Source organism: Cervus canadensis, chromosome 20, assembly GCF_019320065.1.
Source record: "Cervus canadensis isolate Bull #8, Minnesota chromosome 20, ASM1932006v1, whole genome shotgun sequence".
In the NCBI taxonomy this organism is placed as follows: domain Eukaryota; kingdom Metazoa; phylum Chordata; class Mammalia; order Artiodactyla; family Cervidae; genus Cervus; species Cervus canadensis.
The window spans coordinates 27,869,463-27,893,552 of NC_057405.1; the positions used below are offsets into that span (position 1 = coordinate 27,869,463).

At 38.8% G+C, this 24,090-nt stretch overlaps 1 protein-coding gene across 1 annotated transcript in view; it reads right to left on the bottom strand.

Annotated features, from left to right (window-relative positions):
• Positions 1–23,773, bottom strand: part of TMEM30A (transmembrane protein 30A) — a 37,964-nt gene extending 14,191 nt beyond the window's left edge. Inside the window, 3 exon segments of the mRNA XM_043439008.1 lie at positions 1,739–1,846; positions 23,248–23,584; positions 23,586–23,773. Coding sequence (XP_043294943.1) covers positions 1,739–1,846; positions 23,248–23,584; positions 23,586–23,758 — 618 coding nt within the window. The 5' untranslated portion in view covers positions 23,759–23,773.
• Positions 23,774–24,090: the final 317 nt, after the last annotated feature.

Here is a 24,090-nt window from a genome sequence, read left to right on the forward strand (position 1 = left end):
CCAACTAGCACCAACTTTTCAAAAGATATAATGGTCAAGCTTTCATTTATTGCTCAAAATAAATGTTGAACTTGAATTGGGACATGGTAAATTCTTCAACAGGATACTACATAATGTTAATAATGAACAAATTTATAATTAGTAAAGTATCTAAGATAATAGAAGTCATTTTATAATAATCAAGCAAAATAATGTATGCAGTGGAGTCAACTTGGAAAAATCCTAGGAAAGAAGAGTAACCTACATACACTATAATTATTTAGAAGGTGCCATGAAGTCATGTTAAATGACTAAGATTTTTGGAGGTGGCAAAAACATTAGCTATTTTCTCCTTTCTCATTGCTACCTCTACAATCTGTAATCTATCCTTGATTAAAAGGAATTCAGAAAAGAAAAAAGATGTCAATAACATTTTGCTTTATCTGATCTGCTGTTTTCATATATATAATCATTTATTCAAGGCTTGATTTTTCAATGTCAAGTATGCAAACTGTCTCAGTCTATGTAAAGAAAACATTTATATAGAAATCTTTTATTTATTTATTCATTTATTTCATTGGCTGATTTCTGTTCTCTGAAAAGGTTTTAGTTCAATTCAAATTTGGTTTGTAAAAGAATACAGAACCCACAAAAAAATGAATCTGAGGACAATCACCTTTGCAGAAGAAAAGTTCTGAAACCCTAAGTGTTTCTGAATGGGAGAGGAAACTAATAGAGCTTCCAAATCATTATAAGTCTCTTCCATGTCTTTAATTCTGCCTGTTTTGACAAAAGCAGAACTTAATGCATCTTTACAGTTTGTCCATCACATTAAAAAAAATCAAACTTTTCTGATGTTTTACATTTATGTTATTTCTGCTAAAACAAAATAATTAAATTACTGTCTTTTCTCTGATTTATTTTTATAATTTTTGAAAAGGGAGCTTTACTGTCCATTATCTCAGTGCAAGAGCATCCATAACCACTAGATGGCCACCATCTACCAGGGACCTCAAAAGTCACCAGTACCTTTAAGAAAATCTAAAGCATAGCTGCAAAAGTCCAAAAAACTGGCCTGTATTAAAGTAGTTTTGCTCCCTGAAGAATAAAACAATACTTTTTAAAAGTTCAGTTTCCAGGTAAAGGAGAGCACAAATTGGTCTAGCCATGACTACTCTGAATCTGTGGGTCCTTCACCATCTGGCTCAGTTTCCAAGAATGACAGCTGAGTGTGAATGCAAAAGGCAGGCAGACCACGCACGTGCGCACACACACACTGCATACCTTGTGCAGTTTTCTAACTGCTTGTCAGTAAGGTTTTACCAAGTGTTTGCACATATGTTAAAGCATCATATCTGATTAAAAGATGATGCAGTTAAATGTGTGAATTAGTATTTATTTTCTAAAGTAAAAACTGTTGGTATTAAAAGTAGTCAAAACAGTCTGAGCAATAATTTTTTAAATACAAACATATGTAGATAGAATCTTGATACAAAAGTGATTTGTACAGTTATAAAATTTTCCAGAAACAGAATAGGTTTCAAATTTTGCTTATAAAGTACTAACTAGAATAAACTATTAATGCATTTAATTATCAGAGAGCATAATTTGCTAACTAAACAAAATAATCTTCCTCAAAAGTGTACTGACTCTAAATAAATTAAAGCGACATGTCAACAAGAAAATAACTAGTTAAAAAAAATTAATATCAATATTTTTTAAAGCATGGGTTTTCTAAGACATTACTTAAAATACAGACCTCAAATGACTGTTCCAGTGTGAAGTTAATGGTACAAATACAAGGCGTCACATTCGGAGACAAACATTTATAGCAGGGACTGGAAGGATCTGTTCCGGTATAATCAATCTGCAAGAGAAAAATATAACTAAGCATACTTCCTTGGAGAAAGTGAATACACTCTGAAATAATCTGCTATCAGATGGAAAAATGAATCTGAGAGAGCAACCACAGCCCAGAAAAAAATCTTTTGATAAGGTCATCTATTAGACAGTGTTAGCCTGTAAAAACTGGAAAGGGTCCTGTTATCCTACTGGCTCACCTCTCCTTTTTCACAAAGAAATACATTTATGCATAAAATCATAAATATAAAATTCAAATTGCATGATGTATTAACTTTTAAATAGCTATGAAGTCTAAACAACTTTTCTGTCATCTCAGCTTTCCATGGCATATTTTCAAATTAAATAAAGCAAACAAAAAACTATCAGGTTTCTCAAGGGCTAACATTTTTAAAACTTGGTGTTGGATAATTAAGAATCTGTTTTATCTCTGTCCTGGGTCCTGGTTAGTTCAGTTTACTTGCTCAGTTGCGTCCGACTCTTTGCAACCCCATGAATTGCAGCACGCCAGGCCTCCCTGTCCATCACCAACTCCCGGAGGTTACTCAAACTCATGTCCATCAAGTCGGTGATGCCATCCAGCCATCTCATCCTCTGTCGTCCCCTTCTCCTCCTGCCCCCAATCCCTCCCAGCATCAGGGTCTTTTCCACTCTTCGCATGAGGTGGCCAAACTATTAAGAGTTTCAGCTTCAGCAGCAGTCCTTCCAGTGAACACCCAGGACTGATCTCCTTTAGGATGGACTGGCTGGATCTCCTTGCAGTCCAAGGGACTCTCAAGGGTCTTCTCCAACACCATAGTTCAAAAGCATCAATTCTAAGGCACTCAGTTATCTTCACAGTCCAACTCTCACATCCATACATGACCACTGGAAAAACTATAGCCTTGACTAGACGGACCTTTGTTGGCAAAGTAATGTCTCTGCTTTTTAATATGCTGTCTAGGTTGGTCATTATGTTCCTTCCAAGGAGTAAGTGTCTTTTAATTTCATGGATGCAATCACAATCTGCCATGATTTTGGAACCCCAAAAAATAAAGTCTGACACTGTTTCCACTGTTTCCCCATCTATTTCCCATGAAGTGATGGGACCAGATGCCATGATCTTAGTTTTCTGAATGGTGAGCTTTAAGCCAACTTTTTCACTCTCCTTTTTCACTTTCATCAAGAGGCTTTTTAGTTCCTCTTCACTTTCTGCCATAAGGGTGGTGTCATCTGCATATCTGAGGTTATTGATATTTCTCCTGGAAATCTTGATTCCAGCTTGTGCTTCCTCCAGCCCAGCATTTCTCATGATGTACTCTGCATATAAGTTAAATAAGCAGGGTGACAATATACAGCCTTGACGTACTCCTTTTCCTATTTGGAACCAGTCTGCTGTTCCATGTCCAGTTCTAACTGTTGCTTCCTGACCTGCATATAGGTTTCAGGAACCTCTAAATCCTTTAAAACTTCCCTATTGATAAAGAGTCTGTTTTTGATAAGCGCCTTAATTCACAGGAGTTTGTGCTAAGGCAATGGGACAGGTATGGGGCCAGTCACCAGAAAGACCAGATGTGACTAGGGACTTTGGCCCAGTCCAAACTCTGGAAAGAGGGAGAAGGCTGGAGGCTTAGTTCTCAGTTGCTCAGTGTTAGTTAGTGCTAGTTGCTCAGTCGTGTCCAACTCTTTGCAATCCTGTGGACTAAAGCCCACCAGGCTCCTCTGTCCATGGAATTCTCCAGGCAAGAATATTGGAGTGGGTTGCCATCCCCTTCTCCAGAGGATCTTCCTGACCCAGGGATCGAACTTGGATTTCCTGCACTGTAGGCAGATTCTTTACCAACTGAGCCACCAGTGTTTAATCAATCATGCCTTCATCGTGGAATCCCAATGAAAGCACAGGCCACCAAAGCACAGGTGGGCTTTGGGTTGGTTAGCCTATCGACAAGCCCTGATTCTCAGGGAGAAGGAGTGCATGAAGCTCTACATTCAGGACCTCACCAAATGTCTCTTTGTTGAGCTGATCCTGATTTATATGATTTAAAATAAAAGTATAATTATAAGTCTAGCACTTCCCTGAGTTCTGAGTCATTCCAGCAACTTAGGAAACCTGAGAGAAGTTACAGTAACCTCCCACATTTATAAGCAGTAGGTGAGAAGTGCAGGTGGCCTGCAGACATCTGAACTTGCAGCTGGCATGTGAAGTGAGGGCAGTCTGGGGGAGGGGGCCTTGCAGCTCCCGGATTTGTGGCTAGTGGCCATAAGTATGGCTTGCCTGGGAGCCTGACTTGCAGCTGGTGTCTGAGCGGTACTCAGATGTATTACTGGAGACCAAGCCCTTACACCTGTGGACTCTGACACAAACTCAGGTGGTTAGTGTCACAACTGAATTGCAATACACCAGCAGATGTCAGAAGACCTGACCTCACAGCCAAAATGAGAAAATTTTTTCCATTATATAAATTTTTAAAAATAGATTTTATTTTCCAGAGTGCTTTGAAGTTCACCGCAAAACAGTGCAAACTACAGAGTTCCCATATACTCCCTGGACCTACACAGACACAATCTCCCTGATTATCAATATCCCTCACCAGAGAAATGTACTCGTTACAAATGATGACCCTGTAATGTTACATCATTATCACCCAAAGGCAATGGTTCACCTTCAGAGTCACTCCTGGTGTTGCACATTCCACGGGTTTTGACAAGTGTGTAATGACATACATACACCATCACAGTATCATACTGAATAGTTTCACACCTTAAAAACTCTGCACTCCACTTATTCATTCTTCCCTCACCCCTAACCCCTGACAACCATGGATCTTTTTACTTTCTCCATAGTTTTGCCTTTTCCAGAATGGCACATAATTTGAAATCATATAGCATGTAGCCTTTTTGGATTTATTTTGTTCACTTAGTAATATGCATTTAAGGTTTCTCTGTCTTTCCACGGCTTGCTAGCACATTTCTTTTTAGCATTAGAGATTATTCCGTTTTCTTTGTGTACCACAAGGACATCTTGGTTGTTTCCAAGTTTTGGCAATTACAGTAAAACTGCTATTAAACCCATGTGCGGGTTTTCGTGTAGATGTAAATTTTCAGACTATCTACATAAATAACAAAGAGTAAAAAAGGTGGATTGCAGTCTAAGAGTGTGTTTAGTTTTGTAAGAGACTGCCAAACTGTCTCCCAAAGTGGCTGTATCATTTTGCACTCCCACCAGCAATAAATGACTTCCTTTTGCTCCACATCCTCACAAGCATGTGATGCTGTTGTTTGGGTTTTCACCATTTTAACAGGTGTGCCGTGGTATCTCATTGTTGTTTTAATTTGTAATTCCCTAATGATAATGTCAAGCATCTTTCACATGTTTACTTGGCAACTGTAAATTATGGACCAAATGTTTGGATCCCCCAAAATTCATATGTTGAAGCCCTAGATCCCAATATAATTTGGAGGTGGAAACACTGGATTTGGTTTACATGAGGTCATGAAGGTAGGGCCTCCACGGTGGAAGAAGAATCCTTCTGAGATGGAAAAAAATAGAGCAGAGTGCTTGCCTCTGGGCACATGCATGCACACTCTCTCAGTCTCTCTCTCTCGCCCCCTCTGCTGTGGGAGGACACAGTGACAAGGCAAGCATCTACAAGTCAGGAAGAGGATCTTTCTTCACTCTCTTTCAGGGTGAAGAATCTGAAGGAACTGAACCTGCCAGCACCTTGGTCTGACCTCCAATCCTCCAAGACAGTAAGAAATAAATGTCTGTTGTTTAAGCTATCTGTCTATACATTTTTTAAAATAGCAGCTTATGCTAAGACAGACTTTAGTACTGAGAAGTGAGGTGTTGCTTTAGCAAATACTCAAAAAGACAGAAGTAGCTTTGGAACTGGGAAATGGGTATAGGCTGGAGATTTGAGATGCATGCTAGAAATATAAACATTAACAGTGATTCTGGTGAGATCTCAGAAAGAAATGAAGAGAGTTAAAAATAAAGCTTCCATCTCCTTAGAGAGCTAATAAATAAACATGATCAGTTAATAAAGAAACATAGATGGTAAAAGACCGCTTTGGTGAAGTCTTAGAAATGGACAGTTTAGTCAAATTCTCTGCCACTTTACTGACAAAGGAAAAAAGGTGATCCTTGTCAATAAAGTGGCAGAGAATTTGACTAAACTGTGATCCAGTGTTTTGTGGAATGTAGCACTTGTGGAAGGATGAAGCTGGATATTTAGATTTCTAAGCAGTGTTCTAAGAGTGGCTTGGTTCCACCTGACTGCTTATTAACAGTAAGATGGGAGAAAGAGAGAATGGACTAAGAAATAATATTATGCAAAAAGGGACCAAAACTTGAGATCTGGAAAAATTCTCAAATCTATCCATACCACAAAAAATCAGAAAGGTAATACTAAGGGTAACACTAAGCTGAACAACCATTCAATAAAGAGATGAGTGTGCATGTGGACCGTGAGCCTACTCGGCCACTCTAGCAGGAACACTGCCGTGTGGACTGAAGGGGAGAGAGGAGGAGCAAAAGGAAGGCAAGCTGAGGGACTGTCAGAGCCTACAGGACTGGCCCACAGAGCCCTTCTCTACGTAATGTGCTACTGATTCTCCAAAAGAAGAGAAGAATGATCCCTGAGATGACTTCTGAGACCATCAGGGCTACATCCTCATTTCATACTGGAGGAGGCGTTCAACAGACCGGCTGGCAGCAACCCAGAGCCTTGAAGCAGGACTTCTACCCCAGTGGGTCCCAAAGGCAGGGTGTTAAACCAATGAGGTTTAACAAGCCTTAAGAGGCTTCTCAAGCCATAAGATCTGATGATATTTGTCTTGCTAAGTTTTGAAGATTTGCTTGGAACTCATCACCCTTTTCATTTTTTTTTTTCCCTTTCAAATTTGAATGTCTGTGCTATGTCTGTTACTTCACAGTATTTGGAAGCACATCTGGTTCCACAGGTTCACAGCTAGAGAGAAATTTTGCCTCAGGATGAATCATACTTTGAGTCTCACCTATCTGATTAAAATGATATTTAGAAGACTTGAAAGGTGATGCTGGAAACAGAAGAGATTTTGGGGGCTGATTACATGGAATAAAAGTATTGTGCATAAGCATAAGGGTAGAATGTATGAATTCAATGTGTCTCCTCAAAATTTCTATGTTGAAGCCAGTATGACAGCATTTTTTGGTGGTAGGCCTTTGGAAAGTAATCAGGTTTAGATGGGGTCAGGATGGTGAGGTCCCCATGATGAGATTAACATCCCTAATAAGAAGAGGAAAAGAAATCAGAGCTCCTTCTCTCTCTGCTATGGTGAGGGCAGCAGGAAAGTGGCCACCTGCAAACCAGAAGGAGGGTCTGCATCAAGAACCAAACCCATCAGCACCATGATCTTAAACATCCCTACCTCAAGGACTGTGAGAAATGAGTACCCGCTATTTAAGTCACCTAGTTTACATTTCATTATAGCAGTCTAAGCTGATGAGGATAGTGTATTATCTTCTTTGGTGAGGTCTTTTGCCTATTTTTAATAGAGTTTTTCACTTGCTTATTGCTGAGTATTAAGAGTGCCTTGTATATTTTGTTAACAGTCCTTTATCAGATATGACTTTTAACAACTATTTTCTCCCAGACTGGGATCTGTCTAATCACTCTTGTGATAAGAATTTTATCATGAACAACTCTAATTACCTTTACCTTAAAAAGTAAAAAAAAAAAGCCAACTGACCTTTATTTTTGAAACTGAACATGTAAATTTTCAAAGTGGATATTCAATTTCTTTTCATAATTGGAAAAAAAGGTTAAAATCTGTATACAGAAAATAAAGCATCAAATCACATCTAGGGAATGTAAATTAGTACGATCACTATGGAAAACAGTATGGAGGTTCCATAGAAAACTAAAAATAGAACTACCTTTTGATCCAGCAATTCCACTCATGGGGATATATCAAGAAATAAACATAATTCAAAAAGATGCACACACCCCAATGTTCATAGCACTATTTACAATAGCCAAGACACAGAAGCAACCTATGTGTCTACTGACAAAGGAATGGATAAAAAAGATGTGGTACATAAATGCAATGGAATATTACTCAGCCATAAAAAAGAATGAAATAACGTCACTGGCAACAACATGGATGGACCTAGAGATTATCATACTAAGTGAAGTAAGCCAAAGACAAATATTATACAATAACATTTATATGTGGACTCTAATTTTTAAAATGATAAAAGTGAACTTATTTACAAAACAGAAACAGACTCACAGATTTCAAAAACAAACGTACGGTTACCAAAGGGGAAGTGCTGGAGGGGGAGGTGCAGGGATAAATCAGGAGCTGGGGATTAACACAGACACACTACTATACACAGCAAACCAGACAACCAAAAAGGACCGACTGCATAGCACAGGAAACTCTACTCAATATTCTGTAATGACAAATATGGGTAAAGAATGTGAAAAAGAATTATTATATGTATAACAATTAACTGTGCTATACACCTGAAACACACTGTAAATCAATTATACTCCAACAAAACTTTTTTAAAAATTAAAACAATTACACCTAACTGCTTTTCAAAAATCATAAAACTGCTTAATAAAACTTCATTTTGTCAAATTCTGATACAACCTATTGAAATGTTCTCCATCAAAGCCTATTTACTAACAAAACTTTGTTTAGAGAAAATTTTCATTCACTGCAAATATCTAAGAGAGACTTGGCATGTAATTAAAACAAGTTAATAAGCACAAATCTCCTAAATGAAGACAAGCAAAGCATATATAATTTTTCACTAAACTTGAGGGGTCACAGCTTTCTACCTAGGGCTTATTCATGTAAAATATTCCACTGAAAAGTCAAATTTTATGATGTTGACAAGATGAGAGAAAAGATGAGACCATTTAGAAAAATAAACTATATGTAAAATCTATATTAAAATATATGAAAATTTTTTTCAATTTTTTGTTTAAAAATCTCTACACATCTCTCTCTTCTAAGTCTAATTTAGGATAAAAAAAAAAAATTGCCAGCTGGGCCTATTACCACATACGGTTTGCCTTTGAACAGAAACCTCTTAAACCACTCTCTTTCAAATTTTTGTTGAAGGCAAAGGGGGAAAGAATGATGATCGGTTGTGATTAAACAAAGATATATTCTTTATTTAATTGAACTAAAACAATAGGATGGAATATGAAATCTAATAAATTACACTACTACAGTATATTAAAACTTAAGTATTTTTAAACCAAGTATTGCTTAATATTAAATTACACTTCTACAAAATCAAAGGATAGCTATAACATTTTCATCATAATCTTTTAATTATACTTTAAATATACAAAAAAATTGCATGTCTTTGATTCCAGGAAATTCTGAAAGTAAAAAAAATTATCATTAACACTTTAAACCTTTCTATCTGCAACACATGACATGAAGTACAAGGTAGATGCAAAAGTAATATTTTATGTACAGTTTTTATTTTATGTACAGTATTTGTACAGTATTTATTTTATGTACAGTAATCCTAAAAGTATTACCCTCATTTTACATAAAGAGAACACATTCAGAAACTTGCCCAAGGATACACAAATAACAAGAGCTGGTGCTATGCTAGAAGCAAGAATTTTTGACTGAAAGTCCAATGTTTCTTCTACTAAACTGCTTCTTCACAAAAACAGTTCCCTTGGCCCTCCAGAAGACTACTTCATCAAAGATTAACACACAAAGGAAATAAGTATAATATTAAGTGCTAAACTGAACAGCAGAGGACAGTAAGTACCAGATGGACTAGTACTTTCAAAGAAAAGAGGATTTGAAATGAGCCATTAAAGGAAAAAAAGATGGAAAAGAGGGCCATGTGGAGAAGCATGAAGCTAGGACCCACAGGTACATTTAAGGACAATGAGCATAAACACTGGATTTGTGGAGCGTTCTCACATTGGAAGGAAATGAGACAATGCTAAAAGGTAAACTGGATCCATAACAACATGCTTTGTTTTATAGGCTACTGTTTATCAACTGTATATACTGAGTGCCTGACATTAAGCACTTAACACACATCATCTCATTAAAATGTATAATAGTTTTCTGCAAAGTTAATTTTTATTTTCTTTATTTTAACCTAGGAACCTGACATTTAGGAAGGTTCAGTAATTTTCCCAGTATCAACCAGCAAGAATGTAAACCCAGCTCTGACTTTCTCTAAAATCTATGTTCTTAGCATCATCTTATGTCCTCTTACACAAGGAATATACCATCGTTTCTGATGTACAAACTCAGGGCCTCCAGATTATAAGAATGAAGAAAAATGTCTGTGATTTATTTTTGCTGCTAATCAGGTTGCCCAGCACCCAAACACACTCCCAAGCACTGGGGAATTCTCCATGTTGAGAGTTTCAGAGGCAGACAGGGCTCCATCTTCCACTTCAGAAGCCAAGAGAGCAACTGAGTCCTTCCGCATCCTAACCCCAGGAGCCAAGAAAAAAGCATAAGATTTGGATCAAGCCTGATACAGACTAGAGGACTGAATCTCCACAAAATCAGAGTCAGTGGGTATCATGAGACCAGCAGCCGAAGCAGTAGTCTATCAGAGAACTAAACAGCAGCTGTGGCATCTGAGCCACTATTTCTGCTTCCAAACTTCCCTTGCTTCCCTCTGGTCTCTGAACCTGCTCCTCTAGACCTCCCATCTATTCGGTGTGAGAACTACCCAATCTCCCTCCAATAAATCCTTTCCCCAATCAGCTACCCAGAGTTGGTTACTGTTGTTGAAAACAAAGCCTCTGAAGGCTAAGTAATCCTGAGTGTCCAAAATGTCCTGCAGGAAATAAGTAAATGGAGAGAGAGGAGGCTAACATAATCAAACACCTGTGTGACAACGGATTTAAAAAAAAAGAAAAAAAGAGTCTAAGAAATATGACTTTCATTTCTTCCTGAATGCTGTCAGGAAAGCACCACTTATTAACTTAATATTTACTTGAATGTCTGTGTTTTCCAGGCAAGAGGGACCTAACCACATGCAGCTCACAGTGACAAAACACACACGTCACTGAAATGCAATGGGTGTTTTGGTAAAAGAAATACAGGTCCTATGGAAACTCATACCTAATCCAGTATCCCACAAATTCTCCATGAGGACTGATGAGTGGATGTTACCTACAAGGAGACAGTACCAAGAGGAACAATCTCTAACTGAGGGCTTAGCACATGAACAAAGCCAAGATACACAAATCTGGGACATAAAGTTCTGCGTTAACGATCTGAGAATCAATTAGGAGTTCACCAGTTAAAGCATCGAATTTTTCTAAAGTGCCCATTTACCAAACAGTTGACAATCAGTAGTAAGGAAAATTTAGGTCTCAGAAAACAGAAAAATGAAATTGGATTACCGAGTCGAAGCTAAACAGGCAGCTTTTGTAACTAGAGTCACTATAAGCTAGAGCACTATAAGCTGGCTCTGTAGGCCAGGTGACAAAAGGTGGATAGAGCTGTGGAGAGAGCCACCCCAGAGCGGTTCCAGAACTCTTAGAAATGGTGGTACCAGAGGCTTCAGGAGACAGCACCCGTGCACGGACACAGCTGCACACACAAGATGCTGCACCGCCAGCCACAAAACGAAGCTGGTTCAGTTACGGTCAGGCAGGGCCGACAGAGCTGGCGGACAGGAAGGTCGCGATGTTAACCTTGCCCTGGGTGCCTCCAGCAGACCTGTAGATTTGAGTCATACCAGTGCCTCTGGGGTGACACCACAGAAGCCAACTTCTCCCGCAGAAACAGAAGGCTGTACAGACTGAGCAGTGGACCATGTTCTTGCCTCAGAGGAAGTAAAACAACTTACACTGCTTCTAACTCAAGGCTCAAGGATGAGGGACAGCACTGAGCTCTCCACAGACGTTTTTACGACTATAGATGAGGTCATCTGTATAACCCAGGCCCCAGGAAGAAAGAAGGTGGGTAAGGACTGCAAAGAGTGAGGAGAGGGGGAAGAGGGGGCACAGTAAGACAGCAGGATATTCTGGGACACAGAACATTTTTAAAAGCATGTAAAATGCTTCCTTTTTATTCAGTAGGTAATACCTCAAGAAGAAAAATTCCATTTAAAAACGCTCGTCAGATAAAGGGGATGTAGGAAAGACACACACATCGACACGTGGACAGGGAATGCTGCCCCCATCCTGGTTCGGTAAGCATCAAGCAACTACCCACGGCACCTGCCCACCAACGGTGTGCCCTGAGGAAATTCAGGATGGAGGAAAAACAGGAAGCCGTCTGCGCTTGAGATACTGGCCTGAGATAGTCAAGATGCCCATCGAGGGAATCATTTCAATAAGCCCAGACTCTCGCATCTTCCCAGACACAGAAAAGCATTAAAATCATTACCTTTCAATGTCAGTCTCTTCTTTGGGATTTAGTACTCGCCCCGCGCCCCTGTCCCAAACTCCTGTATATCCTGGCTCCTTCCTGACTCCTTGGGGACAGTTCATCAGAGCTGAGAGGCTGTCTCCTGGGCTCAATACTCAGTAAGACCCCCAAACAAAACTTAACTCACAACTTTAAGGTTGATAGGTTTTTTTAAGTCAACACATACTCAAATAATTTAGAGTCAATTAAAAGTTAACAGTTAAATTATTTTTTTAATTCACTCTTTTATTTTTGAAAATTAGTTTTTTAGAAATCAAAAGCTTAGTTCTACACTGATAGTTACAGAACAAGTTTAACCCTTCATATCCTAATAAAATTCCGTGAGTCTTATGAAATCTGCTGCATGTTTCTGTAGGTTAAAGAATCTGAGTGGGGAAAAAAAAAAAAAAAGAATCTGAGTGGGAACTACAGAAAAGGTGTTTACTTCTAATTCAATCAGTAAGTCAATCTCACATGTGGAAATGATGAATTAAGTAATATGTCATACAAACCATCATAATAAAAAAAAAAAAAAACTAGCTATTATTTCCCAAATGTCTATTCAGTGCCAGAACTATTTTAATCTTTTACAGAAAGGAAACTGAGATTCAGAGGTTACATGAGTGCCCAGAACCGATCAGCTAGTATATGACTATTATTAGTTTCTGAGGGCTAGTGAAGCAAATTACCACAAACTGGATGTCTTAGAACACGAGAAATTTCTTCTCTCACAGTTCTAGAGGACAGAAGTCTGGATTTGAGGTGCCAGCAGGGCTATTCTCCCTCTGAGACCTTGGGGAGAAATGGTCCTTGCCTCCTGCCTGCTTCTGGCAATGGCCAGCATTCCTTGGTTTGCAGCTGCATCACACCAACTCCACATCTGCTGCTACATAATTCTCCCTGTGTCTTCTCTTCATAGCATCTTCACTCTATGCCTGTCTTTTCTTACAGGGACACCAGATAGATAAACGGAACAGGAGCTCACCAGAATAACCTCTTCTTGATTTCATCTGCAAAGACTCTATTTCCAAATAAAGTCACATTCAGGTACTCAGACTTAGGATTTTAACATATCTTTCACAGGGACATAATTCAATCTGTAACAGTGACATAATCATATCTGTCTAACTCCAAAATTTCTGTCCTTTGTATAAGACTGTCCTGCTCCTATTGTACAATCATTTGGAAACATGTAAGTCAATTTAAAAGACATTATGTTTTAAAAATAAAATTGACACCATTCATGAATATGCTGATGTTTTAAACAGTACCAACAAATCTTCATAATTTTCATCTAAAATACAGATTAAAAACAACTTGGTTATGGCAAGGTGGATGTCATTTCAGGAACATCTTAACTTTCAGAGTTTGAAATAGAATTCTGTTATACTAAGTTTCACACACAAAATTTTTACATCTGGCATTTAATGCATTTTTACAAACAAAAAAGTATATCCCAACATGAAGTTTTAGTTTACCCCTTAAAACTCTTACTAAAGTATCAAGTTATAAAAACTGCCTAGGACAGAACTGATGAAAATGGCTTTGCTAATTATGCTTCAATCTATACAAGAGGGTAGATCAAAGGAACAGATAAGCAATCAGTATGAGTACACTAGGGCTTTTATTTAAAGGAAATACAAGTCTTTTCTACATAAAGCTTTGTTTTATATAGTTATATAACTGATATTCAAATATTAGTGGCTTTTATCTTTGTCTCCAGTGCTACTTTCTGACAATAACCTCGTGCGGCCTCATATCATATTTCATACATTATAATGTACATACTATACATTTATTTCCACCCTCAAGTCCCATTTTCATATTCCTAGATGTATTCCTTTGGTTGAATTTCTTCCCTCTCACTTGAAACTCTTACCAACTCCATGGTATTTCAAACCCATGGTGAGCTCTTGAAAATTAAGCCAGATATATGTGACTTGTTAATTTGGGGGGTTACACTTCACTAAAAATTTCAGTTAAAAAAAAAAATAGTCATGGTTCATTGACTCCCATATACAGCGAACAGTGGTCTTCTGATGCCTATAAATGGTACCACCATTGTCCCAAGCATCCGAACTCAAAATTTTGGCATCATCTTTGGAATTTATTCATTCATTTATTCAAACATTTTAGATCTCTATTAGATTCCAGGAACTATCTCTATTAGATGCCAGGATGATAATATATAATGGAAAAATACATTGTTCATGCCACAAAAGAACTTATATAATAGTGGGATAGAAAGTTATGTTAATTAGTAATTTAAAAATATAATTCAATAATGTTATGACAGGTTATAAGCTAGTCCTTATGAAACCTGAGAGAAGCACCATTTATTCAATATATCAGGTGGGACAGGAATGAAATTTGAAAACTGTGGTAGAACAAGAAAAGGAAGGACATTCCAGGTTGATCTAGCCACATGCCACATTTCATAAACTGCAATGGTTATGACTAGAGCAAAGGGCAGGGGAGTGGTAGGAGATGAGGCCAGAGAAACAGAAAGTAGCCTATCATGAAGAAGATTACATTCCACATTAAGGGTTTTGAACATTATCCTGAATGCCAGAAGCAGACATAGAAGAAATGTTAAGCGAGAGATGAAATATTCAGACCAGCCTTTTAAATATTCAGACTAGCCTGTGCATTTCTGGCAGTAACGTGCAGAAAGACTGAAGAAAATGCCAACTAGAAAAATAAAATAAAATGCTATTACAATAATCCAGCAATATATGAACAACATAAACTAAGAAAAAGGCAGTAGAAATAGGGGGGACAAAAAGATTAAAAAATACAGAGAAAGTAAAATCTACAGAAGTTAGTGGCTAGAGATAAGATGATGACAAATAAGACTTTGAGGGTTTCTGGCTTGAAACCCATGTGGATGGTGACTCCATTCACTGCATGAGAGCTGCTTTTCCTGTTGTTAACTCAGCGGTCAGCTTCCCGTCTTCCGCTCACGTGAACTAGTAGCAGCAGCCGTGGGCATAGTTATCACTTGAAACTGGTTTCCAGACCACCACATTTCCCGTGTTTTTCTCCTATCTCACTAGCCGTTCCTTTTCTGTCTCCTTTGCTAGTTCCTCCTCACCTCCCCAACCTCCATAATCACTGGAGTGACTCATGGCTCTCTTTGGATAGTCTTACTTTTTTAACTCTTTTAACTTCATTCCATCTTATGTCTCAATATAATCATCGACACTGATGAAACCTCAAAATACTTAACCCCAGTCTCAACCTTCTCCCTATTCAGTTGTCTTCATTATTTCCAGTTTGGATGTTTAAAAAGCATCTCACTGTAACGAGTTAAAACCAGAACTCTTTATTCAGCTTCTAACCTCCCAACCCCTGCTATCACACTACAGCTTTTTCTACGGTCTTCCCCATCTTGATAAATTGAAGCCAAGTCCCCCTAAGACCATGTTCCCTGAGTTTATGATTAATCAATCTCCCTATCCAAAACTTATCCCTTTCCTGTCCCCTGACCTCTGCCTGTGCTAGCTGAACACTAATCAACCAGCATCAGATTACTAAAATCACAGTGACTGTTGAGAACATCATTGCTGGACTAAAACTGCTGTTGTGGACATTGTCATTAACACACAAACTCAGGCTGTTTCTCCGGGGCAAGATGAGTTCACAGATGCCTGAGCCATGCACCACCTGGCCAGAGAACTGTAAACCACAGACATCCTGACCCTCAAAACTGCAAATAAAGAAACGTCACAAGGTGACCATTAATCTCAGCCTCTTTGTTCTTTTCCTTAAGAAACGCCCCAACTCACAGACCAGGCTGGAGTGGCTTGTCCCCCACTCCCTTCCGTGGTACCCTACAAATAAACCCCTACATTTTGCTGTAAATACTTGCTGTCAGTTTCTACAACCTGGCATACAAACCCATGCTTGGTCACAAAATTACAATTCCATCATTCCGATGCAGACCAAAATATCTTCAAGTTAGATTTGATTCTACAATTTAACACCCTATACACCCACTACATGAGAAAATTCTTTCAGCTCTACTTTCATAATACATCCTAAATCTAACTGCTCTTTACTGCAACCATTCTACAGTGGACACCATCATCTTTTATCATCAAATACCTAGTCTATCCACCACCTTGCATCAGCTTATTTACCCTCATTCCAACTTTATATACCTTTTGATTTCCTGCTACTACAATTTTGCTCATATAAATCTGCTTTCTTAGAATGCATCCAACCTCCTCTTTAGAAGTGCTAATTAATCTTCAAGTTCCAGCTCAAAGCCCACCTGAAAGTTTTCCAAAATTATTGGAGACATGTAATCTTATCTTTCTTTGGACTACTAGGGCATATTCTATCTGTCCCACTCATCCAGCAATGCTTGCTGTTCCTTTTATGTGTATGCTTCATCGCCTCCAAAAGACTTCTTCAGGTTTCTAAGAAGGGCTCACTACTTGGAAGGAAAATAAAAGGAGGCCCTGTCCATAAGCTTTTTTCTGTTTATACTATGCCCAGAGCTACTGCTGCTGCTAAGTCGCTCAGTCGTGTCCAACTCTTAGCGACCCCATGGACTGCAGCCCACCAGGCTCCTCCATCCATGGAATTTTCCAGGCAAGAGTACTGGAGTGGGGTGCCATTGCCTTCTCCAATGCCCAGAGCAACACCTCGCATATAGAAAATGCTCAATGCTGATTAAAACTCTTGATAAATTTAACTCAGTTTATGAGTTTTTACCATCAAAACGCCACTATATCCTTCATAAACTGAAATTCAAGGGCAGCCTGGCCTTATGTCCAAATTGTAATAAAATCCACTGGATACAAAAACAAGGTTTGTGAATATGGGAGTGCTTGTATCTCCTCAAGATACTGATTTCATTTCCTTAAAAACATACCTAGTGGGAGTACTAGATCTTATGGTAGTTCTGTATTTTAATTTTTTGAGCAACTAACATACTCTTATCCCTAATAACTATACCAATTTACATTCCATAAGAGTTTCTTGTCCTCTATATCCTCACCAACACTTGTTATCACTTGTCTTTTTAATACAAGAGTAACTATAGGAAGTGATGGACATGTTAATTAGCTTTATTATGGTGATCATTTCACAATGTATACATATATCAATGTATATGTATCAATATATATACAATTATATAAATAATAATTTATATAATCTATACAATTTTTGTCAATTGCAACCTCAATAAACCTGGAAAAAACAGCTTATACTTAAGATAATAATTCATAACTTATCCTAGGAAGAAAGATGCTACCAGGTAGGAGAGGAACTATAGTTCCCTTATTTTAAAAATTAATGCCTATTAAATGTCAAAAGCATAGAAGGCACAGTGCAGAATACAAGCTGGAGACCTGCCTAGCAGCTTAAATTCAAAACACAAAGAGCCAGAGGCAAAACAGAACAACAGATGGAGATGACTAGTTTAAGAGTTATCATATTTCTCAGCTCTGTTTTTGCTACCACTATAATTGTTCTCCTAAATCAAACTGACAATTCTTAGTAATTCTGAAACTGCATTCCATTCTTAAGAAAGCTGACTGGATTTCATGCAGTGGGAAAGGAGGACTTTGAAGGACATGCCATTTGTACCCTGTATAAGAACTGGAAAACTTCCATTTTCGAATGTAAATCTGACTTAAAGGAAATCAATATAAGACTTAAACAGGTCACTCAACAAAACGCTGAGTAATAAGGTAAACCCATTCTAAGTATTAATTAGATTAAATTTAAAAACAACATTTTAAGTACCCCTTGAACTAATGATTTCATACTAAAGAATTTATCTTTAACAGATAAAAATTAAAAAATAAGAGATAAATAAAAAAGAATTACTTGTCCTTTCTAGAGGCTCTAATGAAGACAAAAGGTAAATGAAGTAAAAACTTCAAAAGCAATTTTATTTAGTTGCTTAAACTTTATCTGTGAAAAGACATGGAGTAGTTATATTACCTGTACCAAGATCAATGGTAAATTCAACTAAGGTATTCTACATTTATTTGTACAAACAATGTAGAATACAAGCAATTATCAGTGATCACTACACCTACCTTGAAAGATTATTGAGGATTAGAATATATAAACACTGCTATTTTTGTAACAAATGCTAAATTTGCCAGAATGTTTCTTTAAAACTTCAAGGACAGGAAATTCTTTTCCATAAAGGATCAGAAAGTAAATATTTTAAGCTTTGCAAACCAAGAGGCAAGTTTGAGGATATTATATAGGTTCTTATATAACAGATTTTAATTGATGGAATTCAAAATATAACAAATGTGTACAATATTTTGGTGACACAGGTCTACAAGTAAGAATAAAATTATTTTGGGGAGATAACATTTCATATTATTGGAGTTCAAGGTTAGTGTCCTCTATCATCAAACTCTATTGCAAATGTCCATCTGTAAAATGTCCATCTGTCCATTTTCAGTTCCTGGGCTTCACAAAAATGGTTTGCCTAGCCATATTTACTTTGTTACACCTTGCCCAAAGTACTAAAGTTACAAGAGAAACAAATAACACTAACGGCTAAAAATCTTTTCATTTCCAGGAGTCAACTTCTAACCAACTGCAATTCATTTGACTACTAAAATCTTTACACTTCTTAACATGAAATTTTAACAATCATGTCTACAAAGCAACTTATGCTTCTTTGACTCTTAGTTATGGGCTAAGCATAAACAAAGAGTACTAAATACAGAAGATCCTTTTGAAATCCTTAAATCTAAGAATCTAAGTTGTTGTTTAGTTGCTAAGTCGTGTCCAGCTCTTTGTGACGCTGTGGACTGTAGCCTGTCAGGCTCCTCTGTCCGTGGGATTTCCCAGGCAAGAATACTGGAATGGGTTCCCATTTCCTTCTCCAAGGGATCTTCCTGACCCAAGGATCAAATCCCAGTCTCCTGCATTGGCAGGTGGATTCTTTACCACCAAGTCACCTGGGAAGCCCCAAGAATTCAAATTACACAAGCTTAAAATCAAAAGATAAAAATACATTTTTGTCAGAAACTAAGGAAACAGAGAAACAGCCAGAATTAAAGAGTTTAGGGTGATAAATGAAACAAGGATAAGGTGAAGAGGAAGAGAATTAGGGTTTCTCAATCAAGCGTGTTTGCATGGGGGTGGAAGTGCTAATCCCACTAAAATTTGAAATGCAAATGTAGGTTGAACACAATACTTTGGCAACATTAATTTTGAAGTAAATATTTAGTTCTAAATTTATGCTATCACTCCAAATAACGTCTTCATTTGATTCTAACCATTAATTTACAACTATATAACTTCAAACTGATAAACGTGTGAAACTGCAAAAGTTAAGAATACTTTCTATTAGGGACAGAAGGGGCTTCTCTGATAGCTTAGTTGGTAAAGAATCTTGTCTGCAATGCAGGAGACCCCAGTTCGATTCCTGGGTCGGAAAGATTCCCTGGAGAAGGGGTAGGCTACCCACTCCAGTATTCTTGGGCTTCCCTTGTGGCTCAGTTGGTAAAGAATCTGCCCGCAATGAGGGAGACCTGGGTTTGATCCCTGGGCTGGGAAGATCCCCTGGAGAAGGGAAAGGCTACCCACTCCAGTATTCTGGCCTAGAGAATTCCATGGGGTCACAAAGAGTCTGACAGGACTGAACGACTTTCACTTTCTTTTTCAGGTTAGCACTATTCAATTAACATCTCTGCCTCAAAAACAAGGACCATCAACTAGAAAAACATTACCTTTGTGGTATTAATAGAAAGATGTTCCTGACTCCTACAACTGCCACATTAAATACTTATTCCTTGCTGCTAATAATAAATGAAGATATTAAATCTTAGTTTTAATGAGGTATTAAACATTTAAAATATTTTCTTATGACTGAAAAAATTAACAACTTTAGTTTTCTAAAAACTTCATCTTATTAGATAATAGAAAATCTAAAACCCAGCTAAACAAGATATATAAACCTAATGAGAGGAGATAATCTACTTCTAAATACCTTTTTTAGGGGAGTCCAACATGCTTTACAAGAGTAGTAATTTTTTGTATAAACTTTCCAGGAAAAAGATGAAGACCCACTGATTTTCATACCTAAAATGTCTGGATTTCTGATCTTAGCACTTTAAGCTATATTACAAAAGCATTCTGACTGGCCAAGTCTCCTTTGGCCTAGTAATTTGATGTAATATGTCAATGAAAGTCCTTAAAATTTTCAAAAATGAGGAAATAAGCTAAAGAGATACGAGCAACGTGTAGTATGGAAGTGAATGTTGCCAAGAACTTCTTGTTACATATTTATTTTCAATAACTCTCAACTTTAGTGACTGACAAAGAGTGGAAGCAGTCAGAAACAAGTATGTGTGCTTTGGGGAAGTTCCCTAGGTTCTTCTAGTAACTCCAGGCTCAATTCAGAACCAATTCTCTACATAATCAACAAATTTTTTAAAAATGTATTTGCACAACTGTATCTGACCATTGGTATAAAATTCCTAATCATTCCTAATTCTCATCTCCTCTAGTTTCAAAGGTGATAAAACTTGAATATGCAGCATTTTTTCTTAAAATCACATTAAAGTTGGAAGTCACAGAATATTAAAGTTGAACAAGGCCTCTAAGGGATCATCTAGTCTGAATCTTTCAGCTCTTCAAGTGAAATGAAAACTGAGACTCAAAATACGCCTAAGATCACAAACCAGGGAGTAAAAGCTGGCCTCTAACACCTTTACTCTTAACTTCAGTGCCCTTCTAACTATATCAAGCCACAGTAGACTCTTCAGACAACTTGAAATCAGAATTACATACATGAGAATTATTTAAGAACTTTCCATTTCATCAACTAGTGTGAAGAACTTTATTTCAGAATCCAAAAGTTTTAAAGAAAGTTAACATTTACCTTCATAGTATAGTAAATATTGACAGAAATTGAGTTCTGATAATTTAGTAAATACTCATCATATAAACTCCAAACTACTGCTGCTTTCATCTTAATATCCACTAAAAACATAGACATAAGGATAATATAGTATAAAAGCTTAAGACTGAAAATCAAGACATCCAGGTTTGGTTTCTGTCTCAATTTTACAATGCTTTTCTAGCTTACTAGCAAATACAAACCCCTCTGACTCCATTTCTCATCTCCTGATTAGTGGACATCACTAATAGTAACTAGTGTATAAATGTAGTGCCAGGAATATTATCTATCTTGTTTCTGATTCTCACAGTTCACAAAAATAGGCATTATTTACCTATTTTACAGGTGAGGAAACTGAGGCTTAGGGAGATTATGCTTTCCAAGAAACTAAGCCAGTTAATAGCTGAGCTGGAATTTAAACCCAGCTCTGCCTGACTCCTGCCTAGAGCCCATGGCCCTTGTATTACACCACTACGCTCACATCCTGGTATGTGTGGTCCTAACCCAGTTTGAGGCGTCCCCTGCGACTCAGACGGTAAAAGAATCTGCCTGTGATGAGGGACACCTGGGTTTGATCCCTGGTTTGGGAAGATCCCCTGGAGGAGGGCATGGCAACCCACTCCAGAATTCTTGCCTGGAGAATCACCATGGACAGAGGAGTCTGGCGAGCTACAATCCATGGGGTCTCAAAGAGTTGGACAAGACTGAGCGACCAAGCACAGCACAGCACAGCTCAATACAGTTGGGAGAACACGAAGTACTGCATTTGAAGGACTACTAGGAGATAAAAATGATAAAACAGAACATCAGACTGAAAAAATATCCTGTGATACTTTATTATTAACTGAAAATGAGCTTTCAGTGAAAGACTTTAAAACTATCCTATATCCTATAGACTCTTATTACTAACACAGAAATGTACACCTTGTACAATTAAAAATATAATGATTCTTTTACAGGTAATACTGTTAATTAAATTGGAAAGTATGTCTATTTCTGCCGTTGAAATAAAGTTGTTTTGAAAGCCCTATTAAACTGCATGCATAAATTTTAAAGTATTTAGTAAAATTAAAGAGGGGGAAAATGACATAACTGATAAAACAGAAAAAAAAAAAAATCAAGAGAATTTTGTATCCATTCCTCCCCTTTCAAACAGATAAAAAAATACCCTCAGATAGTCAAGAAAAGAGAATGAGCAGATGTTTCATACTGGACATCTACACAAAGTATTTACATTCTGTACCAACCTATGTTCACCACTGCAGATGTATGAAGATACTATATTACGATGATGGTTTCTCCAACAGAAGTCAAGATGTTTCCCCAAGTTTTTCTATCACTTCTTATAACAGTAACACGTTCAGGAGATAATTCACAAATTATTCTCCCTGTGTGGTCACTAACTTTTTTTTTCTTTTTCAGTTTAAAATCTGGCGGGGTGGGGAGGGTTGAGGGGGAACGAGGGCGAATGTAGGGCATGATTATTAATCAATGTAGCCTACAAGTAAAACCGGAATTGAAGCGTCAGGTTACCTTTTACCGGTAATACGCGCTGTAAGTAAAAGCATCTGTGAGTTCAACGTGAAAAGTACTGTACACACTTCGGTCACACGTCCTAATACGTGATCTGCCACATGGCAACTTCTTTACATAAAAATCATCATTGCCTCTATGACCCGGGGTCCTTATCCCAACAACGGCCAAGGTGTTGATCTCCGTGACCCGGGATAATCCCCACACAGATAAGTGACACTCTGACCGTGACAACTCTCCTAGAGTTTGATCTCCATATAACTTCTTTCCACTTCTCCTTTTCTTCTTCTTCTTTTTTTTCTCCCTTCGTTAACCTCCGTTAGAGGTTAAAAACTACACAAACCGCCCATTAAAGGGGCGTTCTTCCCCCGATCCACACTGCATTACAAAGAGTCCTTCCCTAACTGAATAAACAGCGAGAGAAAGCGCCGGCAAAACTGCAAATTCAGAAAAGCCCGTAGGAAAAGAAAGAGGAAACTGAGAAAGACAGAAGGTGGGGAAGGGCAGGGCCCGCCTGACCCCCGGGACCCCAGGAAGGAGGGACCGCGCTCCCCGGCGGCGCCAACGCCCACCGCCGCCGCCTGCCCTCCGCTCACCTCGATCTCGCGGATGTTGTTGGAGGTGACGAAGATGCCGATGCCAATGGGGATGAAGATGAGGCCGATGATGAAGAAGGTGGGCAGCACCGTGCCAGCCGTCAGGATGGGCTGCCAAGCCGGCAGCCGTTGCTGTTTGAAGGCCGTGTTATCTGGTCTCCGGGTCTTAGCGGTGCCCCCGGGAGGACACGGGGGCCCGCCGTCCACTTCATCCTTCGCGTTATAGTTCATCGCCATCGACCCCCGGGGCGCGGCTCCGCGAAGCGCAGGTGGACGGCCCAGGGGACCCGCCTGCTGACCCTGACAGAAGACGCGCAGGCGCCGCCGCCGCCGCCGTAAAGGCGGAAGGGGCGGGACACCCTTCCGCAGACAGCCGCCGACCGGAAGCGAAAGTCGGCGGGGGACGCCAGAGGGAGGGAGAGAGGAAGGAGGGAGAAGACCGAGGGACAAGGGGAGGGGGAAAGGGAGGAGGATGGAAGGGGGAGGGAAAAGGCGGACGCACCCTGATCATCTGCCCTGTGACGACAAAGTGAGGGCCTCTATCCCCAGAGCGTGAAGCCACGTTGGCGCATGCGCGGCCCTGGAGTGGGGCGAAGAGGCCTCGGCGCTTGCGCCATAAGCGCGTCTTTCACTCGGCTCACGGAAGCGTCTGTTCGCGCACACCTGTCCGCTCTTTTTGGTATCATGGCGACGGCCGTTTCAGGTGGCTGACGGATCCGCCCGGCCCCCACTGCTTCCGTCAGCCGAGGAGCGGATAGCTTCAACGCCAGCTAGGTGTTTGCTTTACTTCGAAGTCCTCTGTGAAGGGGAGCGCAGCATTGGGCCACACAGAGAGAACCTTAG